The following is a 13,029-nucleotide window of genomic DNA, read 5'->3' as shown; positions in this document are numbered from 1 at the left end:
CTTAATCATAAATTCCCAACCATAAACCCTATACCTAACCATAGCACCTATCCCGAAACCCTATGCCTAAACTCGAACCCTAAATCCTTATCCATAAAACACTCATCCTAACACCTAACTCTGAAGCCTAATCCTAACCCATAACTGTGACCATTAACCCAACACTTATACCTAACCCTAAACCCTTACCCTAACATCTGAACCTTAACCCCTAAACACAAGCCTTAATTAAAAACTCCATAACACTAAACCCCATCCCTAAACTCGATCCAACTCATTAACACAAACTTTAACTACAAACCCGAAAACCTAATCTAAACCCTGAACTGTAACCTGACCATAACTCTAGAATTTAACCCTAAACCCACACTTTAATCCAAAACCATAACCTCTAACACGCCTATCCCAAAACCCTATCTTCAACCCTAAAACTAAACCCCAACGGGAAGCTTTTAACGTAAACCATGCACCAAAACTAAATAAGCAGCGTTCCTTTTAAAAAATGAATCTAAAACCCCACGAAAGGTCTGTTACGATTGGACGAACATTTGGGCTAGGATTACATTTAACAAAGAAATCTGGGACCTAAGTGCCGGAGGCTCGGGGTGGGGGACGGGGGGGGGGGCGCAGGGAGGGGGAGGGACTTGTGGGGCGGGGGGGGGTAGGGGCCGGGGGGCGTACACCGCTAGCAACTTCCCCTGATGTCCCCCAGAGATTCCTCGGTCTCTCTACACCACCCCCCCCCCCCGGGGGCTGAGCACACAACAGCTTGGACTTTACCTTCCGAGTTCACGCTGCTGCTGCTGTATAAATTTCTCAAACTACCCACGCGGCTCAGTTTCCATGCCCTACGTTTGGCTGTGTCCGTGAGAGCAGAAAAAAGAGGGAAGACGAGAATGAGAAACAAGCGTTAAAGTGTCGCAGGCGTTCCTTTACGTTGAGCTTCAACATATACGGGGGGGGGGGGGGAAGTCTCATCTATTCGCACGTCAATTCGTGACAGAGATGACTGTTATCTTCACTTCAGTTTTGTTACGTAACAAAACAACGTTGGAAACTTTAAATACATTAAAACATTGAACTTACGAAAGAACAAGTCCTGCTTTGTCCACTAGCATTTGCTTATTATGTAATGTTATGCTCGGTAAATATTACAAAATGTAGTCGTGGTTACCCTTGTGTTTAAGACACGGTTTCCAAAATGCCAGTCCTCTCTCAACCAACCATGGCATGCTCTTGTAAGTTCAGATTTTTTTTCCCGTTCAAATACAAATTAGGTCGTTACACGTTGCACGCACCTGATAGTTGGTAAATATATGTTCCCCCGTGTGGTGCAGTGTGCCGATTCGAATTGAGATAGAGGTCTTGTGTGTGTACGCGAGTGCGCGTGTTGCACGTTTGCGACACACATCGCAGCTCTTGCCCCATCAGTCTGTTATAAGACTATGCGGGGGATCTTTGTCTTTTGTGTCACACATGATGTTTAAAGAGCGCAGACTCAAATTAGCATCGAGGTCTCGTGTGTACACTTGTCACACAGGACGTACGACGCATCGCTCTAAACTTGGATCAGCACTCTGAATGGTGATTGCTTAGGACAGGGGTCGCCAACCAAAATAACGAGGCATTTTTTTCGATTTCGGTTTAAAAAACTCTATATTTCAAGAGCCGCAATGCAATGTGAATACGAGACGATGGTGGTCTTGAAAAAATAACGTCCAACGAAGCGGTCCTTAAAGACCTGCATGCGGCTCCGGAGCCATAGGTTTGCTGACCCCTGCCCATGGTAAACTTGACTCCCATGGTAAACTTGACTCCAATGGTAAACTTGACTCCCATGGTAAACTTGACTCCCATGGTAAACTTGACTCCCATGGTAAATTAGACTCCCATGGTAAATTAGACTCCCATGGTAAACTTGACTCCCATGGTAAACTTGACTCCCATGGTAAACTGGACTCCCATGGTAAACTGGACGTCCATGGTAAACTGGACTCCCATGGTAAACTGGACTCCCATGGTCAGGGGTTAGCTACCAATATAACAAGAGGAGCCACTTTTTTCAAATTCGATTTAAAAAAAGCTCTATATTTCAAGAGCCGCAATGCAATGCGAATACGAGATGGTGGTCCTGAATAAATAACGCCTTACAGAGCCGCATGCGGCTTCGGAGCCGCCACTTGCCGACACCCTGGCCTAGGACCGCGACATGTCCTCAGCAATCATCATGCACGTGCAGGCTGTAATGACTTCATAGATATGAAACAAATCACTTGGCGATGCTGCTTTGGCAGTGGTGCACAAGCACAGCAAACAATAATAGGCAACGTTTTGGGCAATGGCCTTCCTTGGTGCTGTGAAGGGGCGTTAGGGGTTCAGGTTAGGGTTGGGGTTAGTTTTAGGGTTAGGGGTTAGGGTTAGGGTTTAAGGGTTTAGGGTTTTTGGGGTTATGGGTTAGAGTTAGGGGTAGGGGTTTCGGGGTTAGGGTTTAGGGTTAGGGGTTAGGGTTAGAGTTAGGGGTTAGGAATTTAGGGTTAGGGTTAGGTGTTAGGGATTCGGGTTAGGGTTAGGGGTTCGGGTTTAGGGTTGGGTTAAGTTGTGTAGTTAGGGGTTAAGGGTTAGAGTTAAGGGTTAGGGTTTAATTTTAGGATTAGGGTTATGGGTTAGGATTTAGGGTTAGGATTAGGGCTAGGGGTTAGGGTTAGGGGTCCTAAAACGTCACCGATTATATATTTATCCTTTTAAGTGCTGCGTTCAGTTTTTGTTGTTATTCGTGTTAGAATGGAGAGGACTGGTAAAGATGGCGAGGCACACACTTTCCTTGCTCGCTGTGGAGCTATTTCCAGTTCCACCATTGATGGACGGCGTCAGCACCGAGTGCAAGTGCATGTAAGTAAGCAACGTCACACGATGAGCCTAACAACTATCACAAGAGCATTAAGCCGCCTGGCATCAGTGCGAATAGATGAAGTTCTCCTCCACGCAAACGTATATTACGAACACGGACAAGAGGGAGAAAGAGGTACAGTAAGGTAAGCAAAGAAATTAGATAAGACTCAAAGATGGTTTGACAACGCGTGCCACACAGTACAAGTTCTCGCTTAACGCGCGGTGTTCACACTGTAACGCATTTTCGCTACAACGCGATTCGTCGATTAAGGAAACCCTTTTCACACAACGCGGAACGCACGCGGTTGCCGAGCGGTCGATGACGTACTACTTTCCCGAGCTGGGCAACTGAGCAGTACAGTAATAAAGTAAAGCAGCGGTGGACCCTTCGTTATTTGTCCCGCCATCTCACCACGCGTGCGTACGTCGTATCTCGGCCGAACTTTGTCGTTACATTATTTATGGGGAAATCGTTTTCGCTTCACGAGGCACTTTTCAGGGACGCGTCTACCACCGCGTTAAACGAGGACTTGCTTTCCAAGTACAGGTTTCCCTCACTCGGTGCGGGTTCGGTTTGTGCGATTTAGCGTTCATGCGGTAAACCTATTTCTACCCAAAATTAGCTTTTTATATATATATAATATATATTCGGTTTTAATTCACGCATATGCGGCTAAATGCGCTCGGTCGAGGGACAACATTGTGTGCTGTGTGCGCTACTCGGCAGGCAGCTGTCCTCCTCGTGCAGTTTCGCTTTGCTGCGCCCATTTGTTTTTTTTGGAACGCATCTACTACTACCACTACCGCCGTGTAAAGCCGGAGAAACCTGTACAGCCCATTTGTCATTTTGCTGCTGGACAAGGGCCTCCTCGCTCTCTCCCCACACCAAGCTGGTCGTGGGGGTTGTGTAGCCATACTTCAAAAGCACACTGGCCAGCGAGGGGTCACCCCTCCCCCCCACCCCCTTAATAGTTTTTCAAAGAAAAAAACTGCATTTACGAAACGCCGAATGAGCTTTAAGTCAGCAGAATAAGCCGCACGTGATGGGTTCCATCCAATCACAGTAACCATCAGGGCCGCCGCCCTATCAGCAGCTCGTTACGTCGGTTGCTCTTTACTTTTCACTGTTGCAATTTACGTTGTGTTGCTCAGTCGGTGCTAGCCGCCGAGGTCGTGACGGGTTTCATCTTTCATTCCGGTTGCTGTACGCCCCCCCCCCCCGCGTTACCGTTCCCGATGCGTTTGTCATGTGCACCGATGCCTACTTTATTGAGAGCGATATTGGCACGTAAATAAAGGTTGATTGATTGATTGAGGAACACGGCGCAGGGTAATGACTGCCACAGAGAAACTAAATTCGGCATTGGCAAAACCGTTCAAATTATGCGATTCACATGGATGGATACAAATAAGCTGTGGTTTGAATAAGCAGTCGGGATGCTGTACACTGGAAATGAAATCCAGAGGTCGCTGGTTCGAAACAACGGACCAAGTTTCTTGAATCCCCCCCCCATCGTTGTAGAATTGGCTTCACCGCAGTTACGTCTATCGACTACTCTGTGGTTGGGAAATAATGTGTGGGTAACTCCCACCTCTTCCAAGATTTATGACCAGCGAGAAAGAGTAGGCCAAAATACCCTCTCAGAGGGGCCCCTCTAGAGCTCCCTCTCATTCCGCCACTACTAGGGTGAGAGCAGGCCTGCACCTTTACCTTTACCCTAAGAGGAGTCATTTCTGGCAGTCCTTACTGGGTAAGCCAGAGTGATGAGGAACGACGACAGAGCACTGCTGATGGATGGATGAACCCACCGTCTGCCGAAGTGAAAATGCTGTCGGCACGAATGTTGCTGGTGCTCTTCTTTCGGCGATGCTTCTTGCGCCCGGCGTGCGGAGAAGAGGGGGGCTCGGCACCCCTGGTGCCCCCCAAAACACTCGGGAAGCTCGGGCTCGCGCACAGCGACTCCCCAACGCCATTCACTGAGCGAGAAAGGAAACCGAAGGTAAAACAAACGGTCGGAGTGGATCCCGCTAAAAAACGAACGCCTGTGAAGTGGCGTTGCTCGTCTTCTGCTTGCAAAACCTGTACCAGTGATGGGAATTCCACATTCCTATGGTAGGTGCGAGTCTATGGACACGACAACCAGCGTCGAGGTTCAACAAGGCATGGAATGATTTGTCCTGTCATTATACAGGGTGCTTCAAAAAAACGTTAACACTTCTAAGAATTTGCAACAACACCACACAAGAAATGTGCTGCCTCCGAGCTCTGGAGACCACCTGGAGAAGATTCCAGGCACGTGTTGACAACGATGGCGAACAAGTGGAGACTGACTTTTTGAAGCTATTAACATATATTTTTATTTAAAGCTTTCGTAACTGCAGGGATTCATATTATTGGTTCTTTCAGTAAAGTCACGTAGAAGGGAAATAATAAAATAAAATCAAAAATATAAAACAATATTTATTGTTTTATATATTTTATTTTATTATTTCCCAATAAATATTGTTTAATATTTTTTATTTTATTATTTCCCTTCTATGTGACTTTACCAAAAGAACCAAGAATAGAACGTATATTTGTTATCATGTTACAGTGTTCCATCTGTTCTTTTTCCATTAAAAACTATAGTCCCATATAAGTGTTAACATTTATTTTTAAGCATCCTGTATAATGAATTGTGGTGATTTGGGGTGGTGATTCGAATCATTAATTGATGATTTTTATCTACTGTGCTCCAGGCTGTGTGAGATTCAACTACAAAGTAAAGAAAAAGATACAATCCCTTCTTATGCACACATTTAGATGCGTGAACCACAGGCTTAAGAATCTACTTTAATCATTGCATTAATTATCTACTTGCACCCAAATATTGTCCAATAAGTCCTCATTTAACACAGTGAGACGGCGGGACAAATAAGTGAGGGTACGGAGGCCGCTTCACTGTATCATTCCCCGGAGTGTATTACTGCACGCTCAGCCGCGCAGCTCAAGAAAGTAGTTCGTGATCGTCCGCTCAGAAACCGCGTTATAACGGTGCCGTTCCGCGTTGTGCGAAAAGTGTTCCCCAACGATAGAACCGCGTTACAGTGCAAGCGGGTTATCGTGTAAACACCACGCATTAAGCGAGGACTTACTGTACCCATTTTAACCACCACGGACAAATGATGGGAGGTGTTGAAATACAACCTACAGGCTTGCGAGTGGAAAGCTGTTGAAACATTACCAAATGAACAATGTCCACATTATCATAAAAAATTCTTTACACACGTCTCAAGCTGTATTTAAGTTGATATCTGTTGACGATATGCAGTCGCAGTGTCTGGGGGGGGGGGGGGGCTTATCAGAGGAAACAACACACAAGGCATCTTCGCCTGTGAAAAATAACCCGTAAGAGTAGAAAAATCATCAAGATCGAACTCGCTGCACTCGATAAAAAATCGGCGGCCGCAGCTGAAGAATTTGTATAAGCGCTATCTTGCAAATGAATAATACAGGAAGGAGGCTCGAGGGCCAGTGGATGAGCTGCTTTCATCTTCGAGTAATGGGAACTCTCGTCTCACGTTGTAGCGCCGAGTAACAATCATGGATGATCAAGAGGGCCGGGCTCTGGCGACTCGTTTTACATTTGCGAATTTTTTACTCTTCAGCGGAGGCGCCTGAATTCCAAGTCGCTAATTTGCGCGCACTTTAAAAATTGCTGTAATTGTGAACGCTCACTCGCGACGGTTCTGGGCTGCGTGAAAAAAAATACGGCAAGGTTAAAATGTTCAGAAAACGATCCAACGAGCAGAGTAAAAAAAATAGGTTTTTTAATCTTTTAGTTAGGCCCTGCAGCAGAAGATGAACTTTAAAAGGGAGAATAAATGAAACGATTCTGAAGACATACAGATATTCCCTTCGAGTAGGAGGGAATCTGTAACAGAACAAAAAAAAAATTCCCCCGATATAACATTAAACCATGCGCACGGCATTGTTCTTGGTGTTAAATTGTTTTAATGAGGCTCCCATTAGTGCAAAGTTTAAATGATTCCGTGACATCGAAAGCAATTAATGATGAATAAAGCTTAATGCTTTTGTCATGTTTAGGCTGGTACCTGTAAACCACTGATTACTGTAATATGTGTAATTTACTACGAATCTCAAACGTAATAAAAATAGGAACTATAACACGTCCCTTGGCAACGCCGATGGTAGAGACGGCAGCCATTTTAATTTGGCTCGATTTTTTTTTTGCCGAACCCTAAAACAAGCTACCGATGTCTGAAACCGCAAGTAACTCGCAGCAAAACCAAACCTTTCGACATTTGATTTCAATGTCTATGCTGAAATATTCAGGGGAGAGTCGTAAATAACGAGTGTACAGTTGGTTTAACGCAAGGAGAAAACAAATACGCGGACAACACGTTCTGTCTGCGCATCTGTTTACTTGCATGGTTATCTTGTTCGTTACTTCTTTAGAACTGATTTTTGTGTTTAGTTTGTTGTGCTTCCCCGCACCTCTGATCAGCACGGTTGGCTACATACGGATGGCTACGTACGGTACGAAATAAGTTCGACATACATACTTAGTATTATTTAATCTTGTGTAATAGGTTTTATCGGGTTTTTATTCTATTCTGCAAATAATTGTGGCAACCATAGTTGCTTTGCTAGGCTGGTTTGCGAAATGAAAGCTGCGAACGATGGCGTGGAGAATTTACAACATTACAGCGTATATATTTAATCGCATTACAGCGTTCACTCGGCACGCAGCGATACATTCATCTGTAAATTAAAACAGAGCCTTACACTTGCGATAAACGTGTCGTGAATCGTGTACGAATTCATGCAAACTGCATGCAAAATATATGGTAATGTTACGTGTAGGCTAATTAAGTGACATTTTCACAACACATGCAATCAAAAATGATTTCCCGCACCTACGATTAGCAAGGTTGGCTACGTACGGTGCGAAATAAGTTAAAAATACATACTTCCCATAGACTAAGACTACCCATAGACTCAACACTACACCTCCGAATTAGCACGGTTGGCTATGTACGGTGCAAAAAAGTTCAACATACCTCCATGGAAAAAAAAATCTAAATTACATAAAATGAGAGAGAGAGAGACGGATTATTAAAATCAAATCACAACCCTGAATTGTGGCAATTTATCAAATTGTTAACTAGGGTGGGGGGGGGGGGAATTAGTTAATCATTAGATGTTTAATTCTAACACAACGATAATTATTTACAATTACAGGAGCATGCCACTCATGATATTTCTTTTGATCATGGTTGCTGATTAGTTGCTACTTCAGCACACTGGTGTGTTGGAGAGTAAACCCACAACATTTTGCACGTTCTGTTTACGTGACAAACCTTACTAATTGGCTGTGTCTGGTGTTGGCGGGTTTAACGACACATTTACGTTGACGTGACCTAACCAAAAAAACAACAACCCTTATTACAAATAGCATTGGTGGCAAAAAGCTAACATCTAAACAAACGAAGATGAACAAAAAAAACACACACACACACATCCACTCAAAAACGAAATCGCGTACCCGATCCGAGGCTGGAGTTGATGAAAATGACGGCGTCGTTCCAGGAGTCTCCGCCGGAGACGGAGCAGGAGCGCTGGTGCCGCGGCTCGGGAGTGTGGGCGTGCGGCGGCGTGTGGGGCGGCGGCGCGCGGCCTGCAGAGACGACAACAACGACGGCGGTAGAGCCGCTCCGTCTCGAGACCTCTGGAGCGCCGTGGTTGCGCGCGCAGGGGCCAGCGACCCCCGGGGGTTGTGGTCACACTGACGTCGCGAAGTCACGCCACCCACGCTCCCCCCTCCATCGGCTGCATCCGCCGGCCTCGTCGTTCCCACCGTTAGCTACGTCGCTCCCACCGTTAGCCATGTCATCGCTAGCCCTTTTCAACTGCTCTCACCGCCAGCCAAATACCCTAGCCATGAACAAAAATAAAAGGTTTTACCCTTTCTGGCAATAAAACCGGTGTTAAGATGTTCAAACACCAAATAGAAACCTTTTGCAAGGAATCATATCTGCATTAACTACACGTACTTGTGGTGAACAAGTAAACAAAAACATGCTCTGATAATACATGAAACTGATAGGTCTACACCAGAGACAGCCTTCTTTAGGGCCTAGTCTCACCAGTGTCAGACCAGAGAACGGCAAAAGGCGAACAGTCATGTCACTCTAGCCACGTCACTCCCACTGCTAGGCATGTCACCTACACTCTCACGGCTAGCCACGTCACTCCCACTGCTAGGCATGTCACCTACACTCTCACCGCTAGCCATGTCACTCCCACTGCTAGCCTTGTTAACTGCTCTCACCACCAGCCAAATACACCAGCCATGTCACTTCCACGGCTGGCCATGTCATCAATACATCTATATACTGCTAGCCATGCCCACCGAGGTCTTTGGATTTGTAGTATAGTGTGCACAATCCACTGTACCACCGCTGCCTTACCACCGGGTTTAAATATAGGATTTATGAAGACATCGCAACCGCTGGGCGCAGAACAAGGCTACAGCAAGACTACAACTAGGACTGCCACGCAGACTCACCTGTGAGGTTGAGTCCGCTCAGCTCCTTGCTCAGCCCGTTGGTCTTCGGACTCGCTCCGGGAACCAGCGGTGAGCCGACCGCGGCGCCGATCAGCGCGCTGCCCGACGTCACGGACGCGGAGGCCGACATGCCGGGGGCGGTGGCCCTCGGCGGGCGCTTTCCCGGCACCTTCACCGTCGTGCCCAGCAGGTCCACCACTTTGCCGTGGACGTTCTGCATGTAATCCTGTCCGCCAACACAAACACGGTTATAATAATAAGTTTGCTGCTGCTACTGCAGCGACAGGGTGATACCACAAATATATTATTCGAAATAACAATTTCAGAATCATAATCTTTATTTAGACTGTAGGAGGAATCTGATGAGCTATAAAGCTCTTTTTTCACAGATGTCCATTAGAGGCAGGTCAGAAGGCTACAATAAACAATACAAAAACTTCATAGGAGTGCAAAGTATTGGAAAAGTAAAGATATCACTTACAAAAAATTAACCCGTAAAAACAAAGTTATTCACTATAAATCCTTTATATGCGTGGAACTGGTTTTATTTTTTATTCATTTCTGTTTTTCTTGAGTAAGAGTTAAATTTTTATCACATTGGTATTTTAAATTAAATATGAAATTTTTTTTTTTCCTAAAAAGTGGAAAATTTTGGAAAAAAATTTTCACGAAAATAAATTGTCACGCACAACGAGTCTGTGTGCAAAATGTCAGCTCGACTGGATCACGGGAAGTGGGTAAAAAACGACCGAAAGATTTGCACGGTCGTAAGCGCGCAAGCAAGCAAGTGAACTTAATATAAAGGATTTAAAAATATAGAAATACAACTACACTATTTTTTTACCTTACCGCCTATTTGCTTCTTTTTCAGAAGCGACCCGGCCACAAATGATAGCTCAACGAAGTGGCTCGTCACGTGAACGAAGTGGCTTATCATTTAAAGGTAGATGCGCAGCTCTGCAATTGCTGTGCTCACACCACTGTTGGCAGAAGGGCCTCCCCCCCACTAGAGGCAGCTCAAGAAAAAGTGCTCTCTAGAAGGTATTTTTGGCCTACCCTTCCACGCTGGCCAGACGTCTTTTGACGATGGAGGAATACCCTCACTTTACCCCACCGCACAAGACCTGCCAATCACCCATTTAATACTGCTTGTTGCACAGACAAGTGGGGATTAATGAACGTGCCAAACGTTGCTTCCACCACCGCACCTGGAAATCAAATCGAACCGGTGGCCTCTAGATTGCAAGTCCAGCCTGCTAAGCATTACACCACTGTGGCAGCATCATCCCCACCCGATATAAGAACCTGCAATAATATCGTGCATATTGCAAAATATTGTTATATTTGGTGATTATTGCTGCTCGTTTTATGTTTTTTAAGAAAAGCGTTTTCTTTCCTGACAAAATATTTATTAAAATAAAAAAAAACTCAAACTCGACAATGAAAGTCGCAAACAAATAGCAAAAAAAATCCACAAAATTACAACTTACTTAATGTTTTTTTTTTCAGTGGTTGACAGCATGGAAATTATACGACACCATCATTTTCATAGTTCATTGACTCATTTAATTGGTCTTGTGAAACTGACAGCACGTTATACGCATTATAAATTGTAATGATTAGAAACACTTATGCCAGGCTCAAGATGAGCGAACTGCAGTCGAAGAACTTTTAACTTTGGGCATTTATGACCATTATATATATGAAAACATATTCTTATTTACCCAGGAAAACCTTCCAGAATCTCATGACTCTGTCCCAGGGGGGTCCTGTCAAGTTTTCACAGTAAAGGGATGACGTAATTGTTTACATTTTTGTTGTTGTTGCAAATTTGGACGACGACACCTACACACGGTATCATACTCTTGCAAATCACGTCATGGGCTCTATTCACGTCTACCGTGAGCGAAGCAGACAGCGTGTAGTTTAACAGTTAATGCACACCTAGAGTAATACGTACGTATGCATGTTGAACTTCTTTCACGCAGTACGTTCAAACGCTGGTCTTGCTAGTCGCAACCGAACTCACAGTAATCAAACTCTACAACCACGTAAGATGACGAAGGATTACTGACTCCCGATGCAAGAGAGGTCATCGTCCATGGTGACAGACTGCATTATGAGCCAACTGTGCTAACCGGAGGTGCAGGGGAAAGACAACCGACTAAATACAACAAAAATAACCAGCGCGGCCGCTGGCTTCGAAGCATGAACCTCCGCCAACAAGCGGAGAACGCGCGACAGCTATATGGCCACGTCACCGCCCTTATATTTATACTTCACCATGCCTGTCAGCGCAGGTTTGGTGAAGGGGGGGGGGAGGATGGGGGGGAGGATGGGGGGGTTGATGGGGGGGGACACACAGGATCGATACCCAGGACCGATTCAGATATCACTCGCCACCAATTTTGGCGATTTGTGCTCATAGTGCAGGTTGCTCGCTGCTCTGCCACTGCGCATAACACACACTCACGTACTCACTCGCCCACGCCGTCTACGGAATTACTATTCTAGCAGGGAAAAAAAGGCAGGGCAAGTACATAAATTAATTAATAACAATTTGGTTAAAAATGCACATCTGTTTGGATGGGTGCTCTACTTTAGCTTTGTCCCGGGTGTAATTAGCACTCGTTACGCCGTAATTAGCATGTTTACAAAGGCTAATTGAATGTAGCTCAAGCCACCGCTGTAATCAGGAGCAGAATCCCTTGATTAAGGGCGGCAGAAAAGAGGCAATCACAAGACAGCTCGGTCAATGAACACAAATAAAGACACAAGTGACATTAACGCTTTCCTCCCTTTGCCTCTTTATCTCTTTAACCAAAACTTAAACAACAAAACGATGAGAACCATCTGATGCACGATTAGAGCGGAGACACTTTTCACATTCAACCTCGCCATGAGTCATAAATGTGGCCAAAGGTCAACTTTAACCACTTGTGATTGTAGAGGCAACCCACATATATGTTTGACAATGTTTTTTTTCAATGGAATGTTCACCAAAGTCTGTTCTTAAGAGTTTGGCCAAACATCCCAATATAGGACCACAGAGCATTGGGAAATTGTTAACGCCTGTTCTGACCGCCCTTCCTGCTCGCCTATGGTTTGCTGTACCAACCTGCGGGGAGAAAACTGCGCCCGTCACAAATTCGGCACCGTTTTGAAGAGAATTTACACGAGACGATATACGTAATAATACAAAAATATAAATTACTGTTATTCGTGAACAGCGAGCTTCCGTGGAAATGGCGCCATCTCGAATGCCAAGTGCTGCTCAACCTAGTATTTATGCCGAAGTAGTCATATTTTCCACTGCTAGGCTATCAAACGGCATAGGCGACGCATCTATGGATGGAGAGGAATTCCGACTTCACCAAAGGCTTTTGAGCCAAATGAACTGGGAATGAAATGCCAACAAATAATAGCGGTCCACCAGAGCGGGACGAAATAAATAGGCCCACTCTATCTGGACATGGTCCTGAGATGCGGTGGCATACGTACAGTGCTATACAGTTCCAAATTGTATTGCTACGGTATACAGCAATATATGTAAACAGGCGGATGGGTG

The 13,029-nt window shown here is 45.2% G+C and overlaps 1 protein-coding gene across 1 annotated transcript in view; it reads right to left on the bottom strand.

Moving 5' to 3' along the window:
- LOC144729136 (arf-GAP with GTPase, ANK repeat and PH domain-containing protein 1-like) overlaps nt 1-13,029 on the bottom strand; it is a 69,939-nt gene that overhangs the window by 21,563 nt on the left and 35,347 nt on the right. The window contains exons 11-13 of the mRNA XM_078609093.1: nt 9,462-9,687; nt 8,439-8,570; nt 4,699-4,866 (exon numbers count right to left, since the gene is read on the bottom strand). Coding sequence (XP_078465219.1) covers nt 4,699-4,866; nt 8,439-8,570; nt 9,462-9,687 — 526 coding nt within the window. The remainder of the gene's footprint in view (nt 1-4,698; nt 4,867-8,438; nt 8,571-9,461; nt 9,688-13,029) is intronic.

This window comes from Lampetra planeri, chromosome 31 (genome assembly GCF_965212315.1).
Source record: "Lampetra planeri chromosome 31, kcLamPlan1.2.h2, whole genome shotgun sequence".
Classification (NCBI taxonomy): domain Eukaryota; kingdom Metazoa; phylum Chordata; class Hyperoartia; order Petromyzontiformes; family Petromyzontidae; genus Lampetra; species Lampetra planeri.
Note: the sequence above shows the minus strand (reverse complement) of the source record. Positions and strands in the feature narration are given on the sequence as shown.